Here is a 20,987-nt window from a genome sequence, read left to right as displayed (position 1 = left end):
CTTTCCTATTTTGAAACTGGTAGCAAGTAGCTACTACCCATATCCATTTGTACATGTTGCTATCCTGATTTTAGCATACCAACATAGTTGATAAATGAGAAATATTGAGTTTGATTGATGTGTATGGAAAAAAGTGTTGGCAAAGGACAATATCAAAATCCACTTTAGTTATTCTTAAGAAAAATATAATCTTTACTTATTCACTAGGTTACTCTTTTTAGACAGAAAAAACTGCTTTTACAAATTTATAAGAAGTGGATTTGGAATAATGTTATTAACATTACATCATTTATGATGCTGTTCAAAATATTGATACAATGATTTAGTAAAAGTGATTCACTAATTAAATTGTATATTCCCTAACTTACATTGCATTATAATAAATGTCATGCATTTTATAAATATAAGTATGAGTATAATATTTATATTTTGTTAATGTAAAAATTTATATATACTCAATATATCATTCATTTGTATTATTTTTTTGAAGAGTCAATGATAATTAAACTTGAATAGTAAATAATATAAGAACAATGTATAAAACTCATATACTATTAAAAGATACATTGTTTTATAAATATTTTTATTACAATAAATAACTTTGAGATGATTCAATCATTACAAACGACTATTAAGTTTAAAGTTCTAAACCATATTATGTCTTTTGGAAAAATATTATTTTTTCATTCACAAACTAGTTTTGAGCAAGAGTATTATATTTTTGCATTAACAATATATTATTTAATATTTATATATATTACTTTTGTTTAAAAGTCAATAATAATTAAAAATAAATAATAAATGATTCTATGATAATATAAAAAACTCTTGTATTATCAGTACATACATCTTTTCTCTTAGAACAATATGATATTAATTGATCAATTTTTATTACTATTTTTCGATTTTAACGAGGTTAATTTCACATTATTATAATTGACTTACTATGTAGACCTTGGTAAGATTTTCTTACTATATAGACCGATTAAACTCCTCTGTACAAATTTTTTTATTGCGAGTTTCTATGAGGAAAGCATAAAGTCACACCGACGTAAGATTAGGTACGTGTTGGAACAGGGGCTTCTTGCCTAGTTGTCTTCATAAACAACTGAAACTTGTTCGTAGGGAAACATGTTTTTTTTTTAATGTTTTGGCTTCTCTATTTTTTGAGTGAGATTGGTGAGGATGGTTCTCTTTTTGCATGTTTTTTTAAGATAAAAGTATAATTTTAGTATAAATTAGAGAATATAAGTGTTAATGTTTTTTAATTTTTTTCACATAATTGTTTTTTTCAGTACCGAAAAGAAATCTCATTCCTATTTTTATACTCCAACTAAACAAAAATTATATATTAAGACTTCTTCACTATTGGAAAAACTTTAGTAGACCTTTAATGGATGAATTCGTTTGGCCTTCCAATTCATTACACATAATTTTTTTGAAGACTTAAAATCTCTCCTTTCTAATGATGAGATATTAGAGTATAAAATTCATTGATGAATTACTTAGTGCATAGGACTTAGAACCATAACCCTTTATTTAAAAGAAGTGCATACACTTTCATGATGAGTGATGTTATGGTTTTCTTATTCTAATTTTGCCTATCATAAACTACAAATAAGACTTTAAGTATTTATACAATAACTTTTATGACAATTATATCTATAGTTTTATATCTTATTTGAATTAGATCACATTAATTTGACTACTTAAATAACGACTCTAAACACATTTAAACATTATATATGTGACCCAAAATTTATTACCTTCCTAATCCTTTTCTTCCCACGGGTCATCATGAAATATAACACAATCAACTGATCACATTGCAGTAGTGGGAAAAAAGGAATTTTAGAAGGGCATTATATAAAACAAAATGGGGCCACGAAATAACATATTAAATAAACAAAAAAAATACTCATTTTATAATCATAGCATGCATGGGTTGGCATAGAGATACACAATTTTGATTCACATTTCGAATATTCAAGATACCATTCATACTACGTCCATTTCATAAATGATGAGTTTCAGGATCTATACATAAATTAAATGATCCTAAAAATATTTACAGCTTGACTTTAGAAAACTAAATTCCATGTACAGATGTACTTGTATCTGTACGCAATTTCATACCAACATTTGTACCTACTCTTGTTAACAAATACCTTAACTTTGTTATGACCTACTTAGCTTCTTCATCATTGCAGTTTAGTAAAAATACAAATATAAAAACATTATATTTACCATATAATAATTGTCAACTCTTCATTATTTAAAAACGTCCCTATCCAAAATTAGTATTTTATTTATTTCTAAATACAAACTTTATTGGCATTTTTTTCCCTTTTTATTATCTTTAATTGTTATGATAGCAATTGCATCGATCTCATTTATTGTAAGTCTCTCTATTGTTTTGAAGGATTTTATTGCAAGTATCTAAACCTATATTTGATTTAAAGTGCTTGTATTAGCAATTTTATTTTTGTAAATGTACCGTGCAAGTCTTAATAACCTTAACGGTACCGAACAACTGTATCTGGTATTAGTTATGTCATATATATATATATTGTAATCATTTGGTCACAAAATTATCTGTGACGTAATTGAGGATGGAATGTATTTGTTTTCTTTTGAACCAGAAAATGGGATCGAATCTTCTTATTCCTTTTGTATGGTAAAACATAACATCATTCTTTTTTTAAGGAAAAAAAAACAATATTGGAAGTTAATTTCATAATTAACAATTAGTTGATGAAAATGGGGAAAATACGTGGAAAAAAAGTACCCCTTAATTTAATTTTGTGTACTATGATTTTTTTGGTGGACTCCCTTTTTCTTTATCTAAAACTGGTGCAACACCATTATTATAGTCATGCATGTTTAATTAATTTTTCACAATGCTATACATTTTAATTAATTCTCAATTACATATCGATAATTTTAAAATGTAAACTCAATTGATATAGGTGCAAGATATAAAATATGACGACATTAGTTTAAAACATCTGAATATGCCAAAAACTCCTTTCCTCCTCCACATTAAAACTTTATCCATAAAGATCTCAATTATTTTAAAAATAATTTTTATTTTTCTAATGAAAATTTGTTCCAACTTAACAAGGGATTTCGAGTTAAAGTTTAGAAAAATGCGGTTTGTGTTTGGTTTTGCATTTTACTGTGAATAATAATGACACTCGACTTTAATATGATTGTCTCCTATTAGTAAAAGATATGTGAATTAAAAAATGTGTAGTTTATTTTTATAAACCCTATTTACTTGTGGGATAATGTTTAGTTGAATTGGGTCTTGTAAATGAACTGGCCAATGATATTGTTTAAGAAATAAAAAATAAATTTTTTTTGTATAGTTAAAATATAATGATAGTCATCAATTATACTATCATTCTAGTGTGTAAATTTCACACGCTCTCTCCGTTATTTTCTTCTTCTTTTCCCACCTAAAAATATATTTCCTTTTAATTATTACACCACTCTCCATTTATCTCTAATATTTTGTTTGGTTTGGACAAAATAAAATTAGAGAGACGAGAGAAAGAATATAGAGGGAAACAATAAACTAGAAGATGATTATATGCTTATATATTATTTGGTTGTTTGATATCATCAGAAAATAAAGAAACATTGACTTATCTCTCATTTTGCTTGTTTGGGTAAACAAAGTGGAAAGAGAGAAATTTAATTAATATTTATAAAAACAAATATGCCCCTTAATGTTTTATATTTAAAAATAACAATTTAAGTCATTACTGAAATTAGTACTTTGATTAAGTCACCTCATTTAATTTATATCACAAGCAAATCTCATCCTTGACTAACAACACAACGAGTAACTAGAGAAAAAAACAAAGAGTACCTAAGTTTTCTTCATTTTTAATGGTAATTTCCCAACATTACTTTATCAAAATGACCATGTGATGCGGCCAATAGAGGAACAATAATTTCTCCTGTCATTTTTCTTCCTCGTATATATATATGTGTGTATATATATATATATGTGTATATATATATATATATATCTGTATATATATATATGTGTGTATAGTTTCATAATTTCTGAAGCCTTGTCTAAGTTGTATAAGCTGTTCTGAACCTCATAAGATTTATACACGTTCTTCTCCTTTCTTTTTAATTACTTCCCAAAATGACCTATATATCTTGCACTTTCGCAAATACAAATGCTGAACCTTAAAACAAATACCAACAAAAACAACCAAACCACACAACAAGAAAAAATGTGGATAATTTTTTATCACTGATTATTATCCTATTCAATCTACCCTAAACCAACACATATATAGCATTTTCTCAAGTAACACTATATATATATATGGCTTACCACTATAATTATAAATCCAGTTTTGGTACAAATGGTGTTTCATCAAGAGGTAGGTTACCTTCAATACCATCATCATATTCATTGGTTTTGGATGTTGAGAAAGGAGAGTTAGTGAAATCCTCTGGAAGAATATTGAGAAAGAAAGATATTTCTGAGGCCAAATCTTTAGCTGCTTTGAAGAAACATTGTGAAGCTGAGAGAAGAAGAAGGGAGAGAATTAATGGTTATCTTGCAACACTTCGTGCTCTTGTGCCTCCCACTGCAAAGGTTCTTTTTTATTTATGAAATTATTTTGCTTTTGAATTTCTATCTGAAATCTCATATTTCACTTTGATTCTATAGTTTTATGTTTCCAGAAATGATGCTGTGAATAGCTTAAAAAAGTGATTTTTTTTAGATTTTGGTCTATAGTAAAAGTTATTTGTGTTGGTTTAAATAACATAAAAACTTAAAATGGATCTGATTATTTTGATAGTCTAATTACTGGGAAAAAAATCTTGTCCAAACAATGTTCAATTTAACTTCAAATCTTCTTTACTTTCATTGTTTTGTCTTAATGGTCATGCTTGAATTGTATACTTTATGTTTGCTTCTTTCATGCTGTATTTCAATTTCGTTGTCTTGCTTTGAAAGAAAAATAGAGTTCAGAATTGCTAAAGTCAATAACTTTGTGCACCACTATATATGTTAATATGTTATGTATAATTATTTAATTTTTGGTCAATAATGTAAAACCAGTAAGTCCTGTGCAACACACGGCTGTTTTTAATATGAAAATATAAAATAGTTTGACTTAATTAAATTCAGAATGGGCTATTTCATATTTTCAATTTTTAAATTTCAGTTATTCATATTTTTTAATTTATAAGTTGAAATTGAATTTACTTCTTTGAATCCGTTTGTTTAAGAAATTAAATATTCTATTTACTTATTGAATAATTTAAATAATTAAATATTTTAAATATAAAAGTTAATAAGACAGAGAATTTGTTCTTCAATATATTAATTACAAAGTACATCAAATGTTCTTTAATTTTTTAACCAACATGGTTGGTCTTACCGGTATCCAAATTTATGTGTTAGAAAAATACTACCAAAAGAAATAAAAATATAAACTAAGAAACAAAAAAAAACTGCTTCATTTTTAAGGCCAATAACTAGCCGAACTATAAATGGAAAATGAATTTGATGCAATCACTTTTGTAATTGCATGCAATCTCAGACCTAAAAGTTATACAGTTTGTGAGAAAAATTGAAAATGTGTGAACATTTTATTTTGAAAATTGCAGAGAGTTAATTCTTAAATTAATTAATAGTATAAAAAATATGAAAGTATAATTACTTAATAAAGGTAAAAGCAGGAAAAAATATTTTTAACTAAGCCTTGAAATTTAGAACTAATTTTTTTTGTAACAACATAAAAGCATAAAACTAAAAAAAAGAAATAAGGATATCATCAGAGTATACCAATTAAAGCTTTCTTTTAACTATGGCTAATATATAGTTTACGTAAACTATTATTATTGAGGTGTTTGGCAAAATTCCTAGGTAGTTAATTTGATAATAAAAAAATAGTTATTAAAGGTGTTTGGTTAACATATATAACTTATATGTTAAGGGCTGCATATATAATTCGTCCCTTTCAATAATTACAAAATTTGTAACCTTTTATTCTCTCCTAACATTTATTTTAATTCCACCCTTATGAACCACTTCCCACTTGACCACTCACCATAATATTTATTATTTTTATTGTCATCTTATATATATATATATATAATGCACGTTTCTTGAATACACACGCTTGTTTATTTGATTAAAAGGAACTTTCCACAACTTGTCTAAGACAACCATTAATTTATTTGTCGTTTTTAAATATTTGCTCTGAAAAACTGAAAGTAAGAAGATCTAAAAGGAGCTTCTTACTTTTATTTTCAAATGTTTTATTTTCTTATCCTAGATTTTTAAGATTGAGATTAATAAAATCACTATTCTAACTAGTTTTGATTTGACAAGTCAATAATGTGAAGTAACTTTCAAAGAAAAACAAAGGAAGCAGTCAATGCATTTAATTATGCACTAAAATTACTTTTTCTCTTACACAAGTGAGGAATAAAATTATAAAATTATAAAATATGAAGCGTGTATTATGTCAATTTTGACAAGGTAGATTGTTAGTATTTTTGACTAGGGACCAGTAATATAAGTAATTTGATATTTGGTATGAGTCTTATAGTTGATAATGACTATATAAATCTATAATAAGGTATGAAATAGTGACAAATAATGAAGACAAATGTATGAATCTGTAAATGGTATGACATAGTGTCACCGCTTCTTTTGGCTTCCATGATGTATATATTCGTCAGTTTCTTGTATGATGTTATACAATGTGTCTTCTATGTTTTGTTTTGTTTCGGACAAGGAAAAACATCATATCATATATATATATATTCACATATATATATATACATACATACTAAGTCTTGAATTAATAGTGAAAATTGGTAGACTTTAATTTCATGTGTTGTCTTAGTTATCGTCCTGTGTTCCCTAATAAGAGTTCTCTATAATTTTACTATATTATTTATTATTGTCTCTTACATAAAATAATATAAATACATGATAAATAATATATTATTGGAATCAGTTTTTGCGTTCGTGAACTTACTGAAATGATTATAGGGACTATTCTCAAAGTATTACTATAACTTCTTTTTTTTATGTTTGCAAATTGGTGTAACAATTTAAAAACTTGTATTATATTAACTTCTAAAAGATTAACTTTTGATCTTTGTCTTGTATTGGATTAGTACATTTTGTGTTGCTTTTAATACAATTTGCTTACCAAAAAAAATTATACTCTTTTTAGAAAAACGTGAAATTAGTGGTTTGAATATATAGAATGCCCACCAAGTTAGTTAACCAAAGGTAATGATCATCAAATAAGTTATAAAGTTTAAAATGATCATAACATTAGTCCTTCTAATGACTTAACAATTGGTGGTTATTTGAATCTTTCACAGAATAAATTTTTACACACATTATAGTCATTTTAAACTTTTACAGACTAATTTGATAATCATTTTATTTAGAGAATAAATTTGAATTGTTATTATATCTTTCAAGTAACAATATCAGGTTACTCAATTTCTTTTGGAATTACCTTGGTGAAGCATTAATTGGAACAACATAAATGACTTTGAATATTATTTTAGAAAATTTGAGAATAAACAACATCTGCATGACAAAACTTATTATTTATTCTTAAAATATATTTTTATTTAGCTTAGTTGTGATGGGTAAAATTTTGGTTTCCTCTTAATATATATATATATATATAGAGGATGACTTAAGTAAGAATAATTTTTATATAAAAATGATGAGAATAATAAATTTGGGTTTTACGACCAATCATGGATGGTTATGATTAAACGTTAGTTATTGATCACATAATAATCATGTTCATACATATTTTAATCTTAACCGTTTAAATAAGATTCAATGATTTATATTAATCGTTCTCATTTCTTATCATAATACATTTTTCTTACGTGAATCACTTCTTATAATATATATCAGAATATATATATATTTGTAGGCTTTTGACTAGAATATATACATTACATTTTTATGTAACTTCTATAATCCTCATGAAATCATATTTTATTGACTTTGATTTGTTGAATCAATTGTTACATAGACGGATAAAGCCACAATACTTGCTGAAGTTATAAGCCAATTGAAGGAATTGAAGAAGAATGCAATGGAAGCAAGCAAAGGTTTTCTAATCCCAACAGATTATGATGAAGTGAAAGTTGAACCACATGATAATAAAAATGGAGATGGGTCAATTTCTTACAAGGCATCAATATGTTGTGATGATCGACCTGGCCTATTATCTGACCTAAAACAAACTCTCGATACCCTTCAACTACAATTAGTGAAGGTAGAACTTTCGACTTTGGGAGAAAGGGTTAAGAATGTTTTTGTCTTTAAATGTTGCAAAGAGAACATCAATATTCATATTGAAACATGTCAACTTATTGCAATTTCTGTTCGTCAAGCACTAAGTTCTGTTATTAATAAAGCTTCTAGATCACAAGATTACTCACTAACATCATCATCACAGCCATGCAAGAAACCAAGACTATGCCTTCTTGAGACATCTACTTCCTCATGCAACCATGATTTTTGTTCATTTTGATGCCAATTATTTAATTTTCATTGTTGAACTATGCTTCATATATATTTGTTTGTACTTACTTTGATTGTGTGAAAATTATTTTATATGTAATTTTGAGGAAATTATATAATTTTACAACGTGCGTAGTATCAACGTAGATCCGTTGGTCCATGCACTCATGCCTCTGTTTTATTAGCAATTGTATTATATATTAGCAAAACCTTTCTTTTTAAAGTAGCAATGTAATCTATGGATCAAATTGTTTTATTAACTTTATAGTAAATATTTATTTCAATTTTCTCTTGTTTTTTGATCTATCAGTTTACTCCCTTTAAAAAACCAAAAATAGTACCCATAAATCAAATGTGAAACAAATTAGTATTTTTTTAGATTAAATTAATCTCTATCGAATGTTATAAAACATACTAAAAATGGATTGATTAAAGTAACATTCGATTTTTTCTGGAGACCATTTTGAGTTTTTAATTTTTGAGAGATTAAACCAGTAAAGTAAAGAGATTGAAATAAGTATTTATTCTTCATTTTATATAATCTTACTTTTCTTTTAAGATATACATTTTTGCCTTTTGGCTTTAGAAGCAAATTTACTTTAAAAAGGTTATGATTCTAGATGAAAGATATAGGTTATATATACACCCGAAAAAATGATATAGATTATATAATTATGGATAATTGTTGGATTCGAGTACGTCTAATACTCATTTAATAATAGTTTTGGCTTAGAAAAAAAATATAAATATGATGTTTGTGCAAATCAGTTGCATTATTCTTTAAAATGATGCTTGTTATCAACTTAAAATAGGAAATTAACCAAGTTATTATTTCATGTATGCTGATAAAACATGAATTTCCATACTTGAAAAGAAAGAACTCAATATAGGAATAAGAAGAGCAAAGATTCAAGCTTCATAATATCGAAGAATACTTCATAATATTTTCGTTATTAAATTGTGATTACAAAGGTATAAGACTCACATTTTATAGTAAAATCACAAACAAAACTCAGCTTAATGAAACTCATATATCACCCAAGTCGCCCAGCTTATTAAGGTTGTGAACTTTCTCTGTGTGGTTGGAGAATACGTCTTTCATATTGAATTTCCTAATATTGGTTATTTGGTTTCATTTGACAACTATCTTTTTTTTCCCACTTTTCTAAGCAAATCTTTCAACTTTTGCAGATTATGCATAATTTTTCAGCAGCCAAATTAAACATGAAAATAAATAAATGTGACAAGGAAATTTCCTCGATTTTTTAAGACATGTTTGAAGGCATGACATTTATAATTAAGAGCAATTTCCTTAGAAGATATTACATCAGTTTGTGTTTGGTTGTGTATATGCGTAGTTGAATCTGTAATATTGTATCAGAGCATATCAGCACCAGTGGTCTAGTGGTAGAATAGTACCCTGCCACGGTACAGACCCGGGTTCGATTCCCGGCTGGTGCATTATTTTTTTTGTTACTGTTCAAATTTGGAACATATAGTTTTTGAGTCATTTTTGTGGTCCGTGGGCACTTGAAAAAGATAAAGAGCACTTGGACCTTCAATTGTGTGCTTGAAATACTTTGCACACACTAGATTCTTGAACAAAATTAAGAAGCTAGTGTAGTAGTGTTGGACTCAGAAACCATGAAATAGTGTCAATGATAGTGGTTTTAGAACTTCTGATTATTCTAAGTGGGATGAGCTATTAGGAGACAATGTTCATATTGAGGCCATAATTTTCTCTTCAAGTTTATAGATTACTGATTATAAAATCTAGGGTGGTTGATTGGATTCTTTTGTTATATTCTTCATTATTATTTGTCTTAGATTAAGAATCACAATTAATATGTTTCTTTGTTAAATTTATACAAATGTTTATCTAATTGATCATTTATTTTTCTATAGTAAATGTAATCACTACATCCCACTCATTATCTTTCTTATTACCTATCCAGGACCCAGTGTAGAATTGTAAATAATGCTGTCTTGATTTTATAAAAGACAAATATAAAGGAACAAAGCTCCCCCAAAAAAAGATGATTAGAAAGGAAGATAATGAGTAATATTAAAACATTTGTTATGTCTTTTGTTGACCTGGCATTATTATTCTTTATACACAAATTACACCATTCCCATCACAAGAAGAAAAAATGGACCAAAGAAGGTACAAATGATTTGAGTGGTGTGTTGAATTTGGGTTATTGACTACTTAAGCTGACTTAGAGAATATTTGAAATAATAGTTTGTGGTCTAATTTTGACTGCTGAAACATGTTTTCCATCTTTTCTTCAGGAACAAGGCTTTGGAGGCAGGAATATATTATCTAAAGCTAACAGGTAATTGACCCTTTAAACCCTTTAGATGAAGAGAATAAAGTATCTCATAGTGTAAGGAGATAAATTATCTTCTTCGGTCACTAAAATCATGACATGTATCCTTTTTAATCATTTTCTACAAAAATATTTCTAAAACTAAACAAAACATTACACATGTCACACATGTCATACTTTTACTAGCCATATGAGATAAGTTATCTCCTTATATGAGGAGATACTTTATTCTCCATGAATCAACAATGTACATTTGCAGAGTTGCTCTTATCATTGTCATCTCTTGCAAACCAATTCTCATTTCCTTCATTAGACTTTCTCACATTACTTAGAGACATTCTTGATTCAGGCTCAAGTTTTGATACCAAAATATGATGTCTGTGTGCCTCATACAACATCTTTCATACTTTTTGGTTTACAGTGGAATTGTGCCTATCCTCTTGGAACTGTTCACAGTGAAATTTTTTCAGGGAAAGCACTTGTCAGTCTTGGGAACTTGTTGGTGACTATGATGGGAAAGAAAGGGAATAGAGAAATGTTCAATGGTGCTAGAAAGCTTTATTAGGATATTGTCAGTTTATATTTTGATGATTCTGGCTCACCAAAGCTTATCACACATAGAAAATGGGGAGCATATTTGCTGTCCCACTTTTTGTACCACTCCATGTATCATCACCTCTGATTGGTTGAAAAAATTGCAATTATTAAATATTTGTCTGACCAATCATATCTTCTAACACATGGGAGTGGCACAAAGGAGTGGACAGCAGATGTGTACCCGAGAAAATGGCACAGGCTGGGATTGTTCCTGTACTTCTTGAAGTGGTTCTATCAGGGAGCTCTTTATAGCTCATAAGAGAGCAATGAAACTATTGCAATGGGCTTACTTGTAAATCAAAGACATGTAAAAGAAGGGGAAAAGTTGATGAAGAGTTTGGTGAAACAAAGCTTGCATAGGAATATGGAAATAATGATGAAGAGGGCAAATGCAAATGGGGACTCACTCTAAGATTTTGTTGAGAAGTTAAAGAAAATAGTTGTCCAAATTAATACTTTTCTTTCCAAAAGGGGCATAAAAGATAAATACAGGGAGTTTTTTCAGGAAAAATAATTACAAACATTGTAAGCAATTATTGAAAGAGAAGATAAAATATCCAAGCAAATACAAAATTATAGAGTAGAATAATATTTACATACACATTTGTACACACGTCATGTCATATTTACAAAAAACTATCAATGACTATATCATTGATGCCCTTTCTTTTCCTACATTATATACACTTTGTGATGTCAAAACCATGCAAAGGCGGCATCCAGAAGCATTTAACTTCTAAGGAGAAGCATTTCTATATGCGTTCAAATTCCTAACAATATATCAAATCTATATATATACAAGTGTGTGAACATCTGTTTCATTGTACACAATCATTCCAAGTACATCATGCACTTCACAATTAAATCGTAAAATCATTACAAATAATTTTATTCATTTACAAAATGATACAACAAATAGCTTGTCTCCATCACTAACTTTTGTTTGGTTTTGTTACTTTATACTATTAATATTATTTTTGCCTCGTTGATATTTCTGTATATTTATATGAATAAATTACTTCAGAAAATGAAAAACATTTTTTGCACCTTATTAAAACTTACAGAGAACAATTAAGATGTATGCCTAGTCCTAGAAAATTCATTCTTCAGATGTCTAATCCTAGTTGTATGAGATATATTAAGAAGGAAAATGATATATTCTCCTAATAAATCCTCCTACCCACAAGAAAAATACATGTCACAAGATGATACTTTATTTATTAATGATTGATTTACAAATTACACGTGTCATTTTCTTGTAGGTATGAGGATATAATATTATTCATATTATCAAACTAAGCCCTACAATGATTTATTGAATATGTGAGGGATAAACAATTTATAATAATTTGGGCAACACTCTTGAGGTGGAGTTAGGACCAATTCTTTTAATATGGTACCAAATTTTGTGTAAGGGTGAGCTTGGGGCAATAATATGGTTGTTGCCTAGTAGTCATGAGGTCACAGGTTCGAATCCTGGAAATAACATCTCCGCTTGCGGAAGTAAGAATGCATACATCTACCCTTCCCATATTTCACTAAACCTCATGCATTGGACTGCCCTTCTTTTATGGCATTGAACTTTGTCTCAATGTTGAGTCACCTATAAATATTCAGTCCAACAAACTTCATGCTCCCGATGTCCAATTTCGGTCATGATATGGTTGTTTAAGATATTGAAATTTCATTGTTGCTGTACTATCCTATTATCATATGACCTTACATTTTATAAGGGTTTAAGTACCCCTTTATACTTATATTAGACATTAATATCTTTGTTTATAAAAATGTTATATTTTAAATGCTATATAGCTATCGCCCCACAGTTTAAAATGCATGGGTCCATTACTGTCACTAAGAATTTGGAGAGTAAAATTGCAATCCTAAGTCCTAACCTCAAAAGGACCATATGCAATGTGGCATCCACCGAACTACATCAAATAAAAAATGAACAAGAGAACTGACCTGGAGCAGAGATGGGCTTACCTGGTCTAGGCAGTTTCACTAGCTCCTTTCTCTACTTGAAAATTGGACTTGATGACAGAGTGCAGGGTACCTACAAAACACTCCGATGCCCTAGTCAGTGAACATAAGATGTAGGTGTAAGTGTTTAGGATTAGATAGATACCTGGGTGGCTGACCTAGCATTAAACAAGATGGTGCTATGCAGTTATGGAGATGCCTGTGAATCTAACTTGAACTCAAGTGGGGCCTAGGTGAAGGAGGTAGACACGGGCCAGTCGTCAACCATCACGTCTGATCTGTCCACTCCTGCCAGCTTAGTTGGCCATGGGTGACATAGCCTTGTTGCACATGTTCGGCCTTTAGGTAGTTTGGCCGAGATATGGAGTGGGTTGAGTATGACCTATATCCTGGAACCAACCAGTCCAGTATTAGAACCACCTTCCTGAAAAAAACATTAGCAATAGCAGTAAATAAGGAGACTCACAAGGTTAGAAACATAAGCGTCAAAATTAGAAAGCAATGGAAAACCATATCTACTTCCGAACATCAAATACTACAAGTGCAATAACTGATTATTTCACGGTAAGTAAAAACACTGTTAAATGTCTTAAATGCATGCAAGAGCTGAAGAGCATGGCAAAATATAACAGATATCTCAAGCCAAGATAATAACTCCAGCACACTAAGTCACTAAACAACTAGGTTTCATAAACGACAAAATTAGAACACGATGTAGAACCATTTAGTATCCATTTCCCAACATCAATACAAGCAAATAACTTATATTTAATACATATAGCATATTTCACGGTAAAGTAAAAACAATTAAGGTCTTAGATACAAACAAGAGCAGAAGAACATGACAAAAGATAACAGATTTCTTGAGCCAAGATAATAACTCCAGCACACTAAGTCACTGACCAAAAAGGTTTCATAAACATCAAAATTATAATACAATGTAGAACCATTTAGAATTAATTTCCCAATATCAAACAGGCACAATAAACGACACTTAATACATGTAGCATATTTCACTGTGAGTACAAACCCTCTTAATGTGTTATATGTGTGCAAGAGTTCAGCATGAAAAAAGATAACTGATTTCTCAACCAAGGTATATAACTCCAGCACACTAACCAATAACTCAGAAAAATCCAAAAAGTAACAGACTATCAAAAGTTACAAAAAATAGAACAATCCACAAGACAGCTCAGCCACACAAAAACTGATAAGGAAAATAATTTACACTTTCTGGCTTTGAATATTTGCTCCTACATTAAATTTAACAGTGCAATCAAAGGCATTCCAGAAGGGGGGGGGCACAGATGTGCCTTTGTAGTTTCTAGTTTAGACAATGAGAACACCTTTAGGCCAGCCCAATCATATAAATTGCTATTTGTGAAGCATCAGGAGTATAGAATAGTGCTTTACAAAAAATAACAGATTTCTTGAGCCAAGATAATACTTCCAGCACATTAAGTCACTGACCAATAAGGTTTCATAAACATCAAAATTATAATACAATGTAGAACCATTTAGAATTAATTTCCCAATATCAAACAGGCACAATAACCGACACGTAATACATGTAACATATTTCACGGTGAGTACAAACCCTCTTAATGTCTTATGTGTGTGCAAGAGCTCAGCATGAAAAAAGATAACTGATTTCTCAACCAAGGTATATAACTCCAGCACACCAACCAATAACTCAGAAAAATCCAAAAAGTAACAGACTATAAAAAGTTACAAAAAAAAGAACAATCTACAAGACAGCTCAGCCACACAAAAACTGATAAGGAAAATAATTAAACACTTTCTGGCTTTGAATATTTGCTCTTACATTAAATTTACCAGTGCAATCAAAGGCATTCCAGAAGAGGTCGGCGCCTCTTGCTGGTTGATGCATTGCCCGGGGGGGGTACACATATACCTTTGTAGTTTCTAGTTTAGGCAATGAGAACACCTTTAGGCCAGCCCAATCATATAAATTTCTATTTGTCAAACAGCAGATAGTATAGAATAGTAAGAATGCTTTACAAAAATAACTAATTGTTGGCCCATCATACAGCTAAGGAACTGAGTCAGAAGTCAGATGATGATTCCATTATAACTATTTCCCTGAAGAACTTAGGGTTTTCTGAATCTAGGTAGCTCATGTCTTTTTGAAATGGACTTTTCTAGGCAACCATGCCTATTTTAGTTATGAACTTTAATCTTTAGAGCATGTTATATAGTTATTGTCACACTTTATCACCTTAACATTAAAATCTTCTACTTTTATTATAAATACGTAGATTGAGAAGATAATTTATATGGAAAACTAATGCAAAACAGTCAAATATTTAACATCTTTCTTTTATAATGTTGACAATTTTCATTGTGGCGTGTGCTTTTTGATGCCTCTCACCTTAAAGTGTCAAAAGCACTTTTTGCTGGCGACTACCTTGAAATTTGCATAGCTATTCTACGTTTGCCCTACAACTCGTGACATTGTTGCAAATAACAGAAGGCCAGACGTGTCCCTAACATCAAAATAGCAGACTTGTCCATAATATGAAAAGAGAAGCTAACAGGGTCAAAATGAACTTAATTGTGAGGCACTGACTTTAGTTTAATCTATAATTCTATGTTCCAATAAGATTCTTTGATACTAAAACTATGTTTTAAACGATCATCACTCTTGAGTTGCAGAAATAAGGCACACACGGATGTTAAACACAAATAAATAAGTAGAATCCAGAGCAAAGCAAGTTGTTTATTCCTGTGAAAATACTTACTTTACAAACTCAAAGAAATGATACCTCTAACTCTAAACGAGGCATTTCATAAGTATCTAACATGCTAACAGGAGCCAACTATAGGACAAAGAAGGGATTTCTAAGGGAGTTGCCATTTCAGAACTGCATAGATGGCAGTCATTGTGCATTGTTTCTCTTGTGGTTTATTTGTTGTATTCTCTGTAATACTTCGGTAAGGATATCTTGTACTTATATTACTATAATCGTCTACTATGTTATAGAATCTTCTTTTACTGTTAAGAAAGAAAAAAGATCCAACAATGGTATCTCATCATACAACAGACGTTGCCTTAAATTATTGATGCCATGGTCCTATTGAAGATCCCTATAGCTAGCATACTAAATGAAAACGAAAAATGGTCATAATGGAATCTCTCCAAAAAATAAAAACGGATTGATCCTCTCAAAAAAAAAGAAACTACTCAGCATGCGATAGACAGAACTTGTTTGTGTAAGATGATAGAGAGTCTATATAAAAGAATGGATGACACATTTTCAAAGGACAACACACTGCAGGAGGCCAAAACTAACACACTATTCTATTTTGATTTTCATGCTTATGTTCTACTTTTAGCTCATTTATTCTCACTCTCTAGGGGGTTTATAATGGAATAAAGATAAGTAAAAAAATATAATTAGTGTTTGTTTCTTTACTTTTCTCTCTTTCATTTATTCTATAGGATGCGATCATGGAGGAGGAGCAAGGGTTGGTATTTTACGTGCACCTAGTAAGCTATAGATTCGGTAAACCATGCATGCGCACAACAAATCCAATATTTACTAGTTACATAAATGGCTTATAAAAGCCACTAGATGCAGGCTTAGATATTAGAAAAACAACCTGAATCTAATGTTTGAAATCCAAGCACTTGAGAATTTTCCAAAGGACAAGAAAACAACATCAATTTCAGGAAAAATCATTAGCAAAGCTTATCTCTAAGATGATACAGATAAGTTTATCAAAAATTGATTCAGCTGATATTCTCTCTAGAGACTTGATGCTAAATTTAATTTCAAAACAATTGGGACAAACATTTCAAGAAATACTCAAATATGCGAAGAACCCCGTCATAAAAAATGAACACTTGCAAGAGTTAGAGGTTGGAAGGCATGGAAACAAATACTTGCAGGGAACAAAAGTTGAAAGACGAGGAAATAAATACTTGCAATCCAAGGATGTCGAAAGATACGGAAATAAATACTTGCAATCCAAGGATGTCGAAAGATATGGAAATGAATACTTGCAATCCAAGGATGTCGAAAGATACGGAAATAAATACTTGCAATCCAAGGATGTCGAAAGACGTGGAAATAAATACTTGCAATGTGGAAGTTGAAAGACGTGGAAATAAATACTTGCAAGGCGTGGAAATCCAAAGCTGTACAAGTAAATACTTGCAAGCCATGTTGAAAGACATGAAGAAAGAAAAGGAAAGAAATTTCAACATTTCAAGTTGCACATACATGGGAACATGGATAGCAATAAAAGATAGAGGACATGCCAAAATGTCCAAGTTCACCACCTCAACTCTACTCAACAACTTAGAAACCTACCTAATTTAGAGAAAAACTCTCAATTAACAGCTCCACAGAATTTTCAACTTCGATATAAGTACTACATTCATAATCTATAAATTTATATAAGCTTTTAATGAACACCCATCACATATGGAAGCACAAAACATAGAAGCAGGGAGTAGCGAAACAGCAACAAATTTACAGCAGTCCATGAAACCAAAACCAAATATTTCATTGTCTGCAACTGCAAGCACGAAACCGGTAAAGCATTAGTGTCCGAGAAGCCGTCACAAACCTGAACCAAATACCTATTCAAAACTCAAGCAAATAGTTAACATTTTAATGCCACAATGAACTTTCAAAAGTTACAATCATTAATAATAATAATTTCTACCATTAATAATAATCACAATCAAAAAATATTGTTGAACCAGCATCCACTACAATAGAAAGATCCTACGACCAAATAATTTCCCAAAAAACATTAAACTTAGCTCATATCATCAAGCAATTTACAAAATGCAGATTGACAAGATGAAAGAGCCATCTGCAAGTTCATGTATAAATGCATATACATTTTAAAAGTACAATAAGATCTGATGGAGAGTGATAGAGTAATAGTTCCTCTAATGTATAAACTTGTAACAAAACTTCACTTCGTTGAAAACGATATGTGTGCAAAAAAGAGAAATTTCAGCTCTAAGGAACAGATTCATCAGCATTTATGTTATGCATGTATGGTTTCATAAGGAATTATAGTTAATGTAAGAGTGCTTCTTTTCCTTTCAAATCTTTCCATTACATCTCAGCCTTTCCTTTCTATTCCTTCAAACTAAACAAAAGGAAATATGAAATCCCCTTTACTTGTTGACTGCATCACCTGATGCGCAACCACATCATAATTGTGGTACGACACTGAATCAGTGATCAGACTGTATTTGGATTGCATTGGACCACATCAAATTCAAAAATATTTTTCTAATCACAAAAAAGTTCACACTGCAATGGCCACAATCACAATGATTGCAATCGCAGTAACCTGTTCCAATTTTCCAGTTACATCCAGCATTAGCAAGCCCAAAAAAACTTGTTCACTACACAAAAACTCATAGCTTGGGCAGTTTTCAGGATTGGAAAAAGTTTAAATGTACACAATCATAAGTGATTTAGAACTAAATTCTTTTTTTCTCTTACATAGGGCATGAAACAAGGAAACCTACAAGCACACAAAACAAACCAACAAAGCAAAAAGAAGCAAATGCACATAAAATAAAGCTATAATTAAATATCAAATAGGAAAATTTACCTCATAACTAAGGCGATTTTACATTTTACATCCCTCGGGGCAAACGTTTGCGAGCTGGCTTGGGCTGTGGTTGTTGTTCATGATGCGAAGAGCTACCTTGAGACTGAGATCCACTTGCAGTTGCAGGAGCTCCAACAGACGAACTTGGAGGAAGTGGAGCAGCACGCCTTGGATCAACATTGCTGCTACTGCCACCACCACGGCTGCTGCCGCCATAACCACCACCACTGGTATCACCAAACTGCGGCACCAGCACCATAGGAGGAGGAACATAAAATGCAGTATAACCCTGACCCTGATAAAATCCACCACCATATCCACCGTCATATCCAGCACCATATCCACTACCATATCCACCATATTCTGGTGCCATCATTTGAGTTTGTGCGTTTAGCTTCTTATACTCAACAGATAATCTACAATGCATTTTATACCCATCAATTACCTTCAAAGGTTCACGAATCGCCGCTTCCGCCCCCTCTTCCGTCTTATAAATGAAAAAAGCGAAACCCTTTTCTCTTCCACAAGCTCTATCAAAAGCAAGAGGCCCTTCCTCTACCTCACCATACCTTAAAAAATGATTCAACAACTTACCAGGAGGAATCACAAACGGAATATTCGCCACAAAGATCTTTCTAGAAGAAACATCGTCATCCCAATGTGAAACCCCAGCAGAAGCGAGATGAGAAATCGTCATTCGTCCGTTGATTCTCTTACTTGGATTCTTCAGAGCCAAGTATGCACCATCCATGTGCTTGAACGTTACGAAACCGAAACCCTTGGACTTCCCTGTTGATTTTTCAACGATCACAATCGCCTCCTCGATCTCGCCGAATGAGGAGAAGACACGGTGGAGCGTTTCGGAGGTGGTTTCGCCGCCGAGGGACCGGACGTAGAGTCTACGGAAAGTGATGTCGAGGTCGGAGAGGTCGCGAATCGCGAGGCGGACGTCGGCGTGGCGGAGAGCGGCGGAGTGGAGGAGGTTGAGGAGTTGGTCGTGGTCGAATTGTTGAAGCATTTGGTGGATGTCGTGTGGGGAGAGGGTGGAGAACGGTGGCGGAGAATCGGTGGCGGTGGTGTTGCGGTTGGCTTCGGCATTTGTCTTGGTTTGAGATTCCATGGCGAAATGGTGGCACACAGAATCAGTGACTCTCTGTGGAAAAGTGAGAAAGTGAGAAACTTAGGTGTCTTTGTCTTGACTTGGTCCACCTTAATATATAAACATATAAATAACTATCTAATCTGATAAAAATTTATAGACAATCACTATATTATATACTCTATAAATTTGAATTATTTTTTTGACAAATCAATAATAATTAAATATATTTATAGTGTATTAAATATATATTGTGGATATATAAAAAAAATTTCCTTATATATGTATACATAATTATAAAAATTTTGATAAAAATAGAGAAGAATAAATATGGATCATTCAACTACATATAAATAAATGATTAAAATTTATTGAATGATAATATATTATTTATATTTTAATTTTAGTAGGATTGAATGATTCACACTAATTATATTAACTTTTAAAAGCAAAATTATTTTCATTTAAGTAACTTACTGTATATTTAATAATAATGAAATAAATGAATTTACCTCTAGATATTACCAACCAAACAAAATATTGTATGTGGAAAAGTGAAAGTGAGGTATCCTTGTCTTTACTTGGTCCAGCTTAATATATGTACCTATGAATAGCTATTTAAAGATTTATAAAAAGTTCTCATATTTCTTATTTTAAAGTAATAAGTAATTAATTTTTATATATTTTATTTGTATAATTAAAAAAAATTATATTGTACATACTTTATATTATAATTTTTTATCTTTATTATAATGTGTAACTTATAATTAATGTATTTGATGTGATTATCTAGGATTATATGGTTTTTTTTATA

The 20,987-nt window shown here is 30.6% G+C and overlaps 2 protein-coding genes and 1 non-coding gene across 9 annotated transcripts; 2 read left to right on the top strand and 1 right to left on the bottom strand.

Annotated features, from left to right (window-relative positions):
* LOC109330217 (transcription factor bHLH30-like) lies at window positions 4,071-8,632 on the top strand. The gene is made up of 2 exons (XM_019564315.1): window positions 4,071-4,627; window positions 8,064-8,632. Exons 1-2 carry the CDS (start codon window positions 4,352-4,354, stop codon window positions 8,565-8,567), a joined length of 780 nt encoding a protein of 259 aa, XP_019419860.1. The 5' UTR covers window positions 4,071-4,351; the 3' UTR covers window positions 8,568-8,632.
* On the top strand, window positions 9,948-10,018 carry TRNAG-GCC. Its single transcript has one exon. It is a non-coding gene; the product is annotated as a tRNA-Gly (tRNA).
* LOC109330216 (UBP1-associated protein 2C-like) lies at window positions 12,031-20,251 on the bottom strand. Of its 7 annotated transcripts, none has more exons than XR_002105643.1 (3): window positions 19,075-20,251; window positions 13,613-13,856; window positions 12,031-13,540 (listed from the first exon to the last, which is right to left on the bottom strand). XR_002105643.1 is itself a non-coding variant. In XM_019564314.1 (3 exons), the coding sequence occupies exons 1-2, from the start codon at window positions 20,192-20,194 to the stop codon at window positions 19,100-19,102; spliced, it is 1,059 nt and encodes a 352-aa protein (XP_019419859.1). In that variant the 5' UTR covers window positions 20,195-20,251; the 3' UTR covers window positions 12,031-13,856; window positions 19,075-19,099. The 7 variants fall into 7 exon arrangements, 5 of the variants coding, with proteins under 5 accessions (XP_019419859.1, XP_019419855.1, XP_019419854.1 ...); XR_002105644.1 differs by having other exon boundaries at window positions 13,626-13,856; XM_019564314.1 differs by having other exon boundaries at window positions 12,031-13,856; window positions 19,075-19,386; window positions 19,423-20,251.

The sequence above is a fragment of the Lupinus angustifolius genome, chromosome LG16 (genome assembly GCF_001865875.1).
Source record: "Lupinus angustifolius cultivar Tanjil chromosome LG16, LupAngTanjil_v1.0, whole genome shotgun sequence".
Taxonomy (NCBI): domain Eukaryota; kingdom Viridiplantae; phylum Streptophyta; class Magnoliopsida; order Fabales; family Fabaceae; genus Lupinus; species Lupinus angustifolius.
The sequence above is the reverse complement of the archived record's forward strand: the minus strand, read 5'-3'. Positions and strand labels throughout refer to the sequence as shown.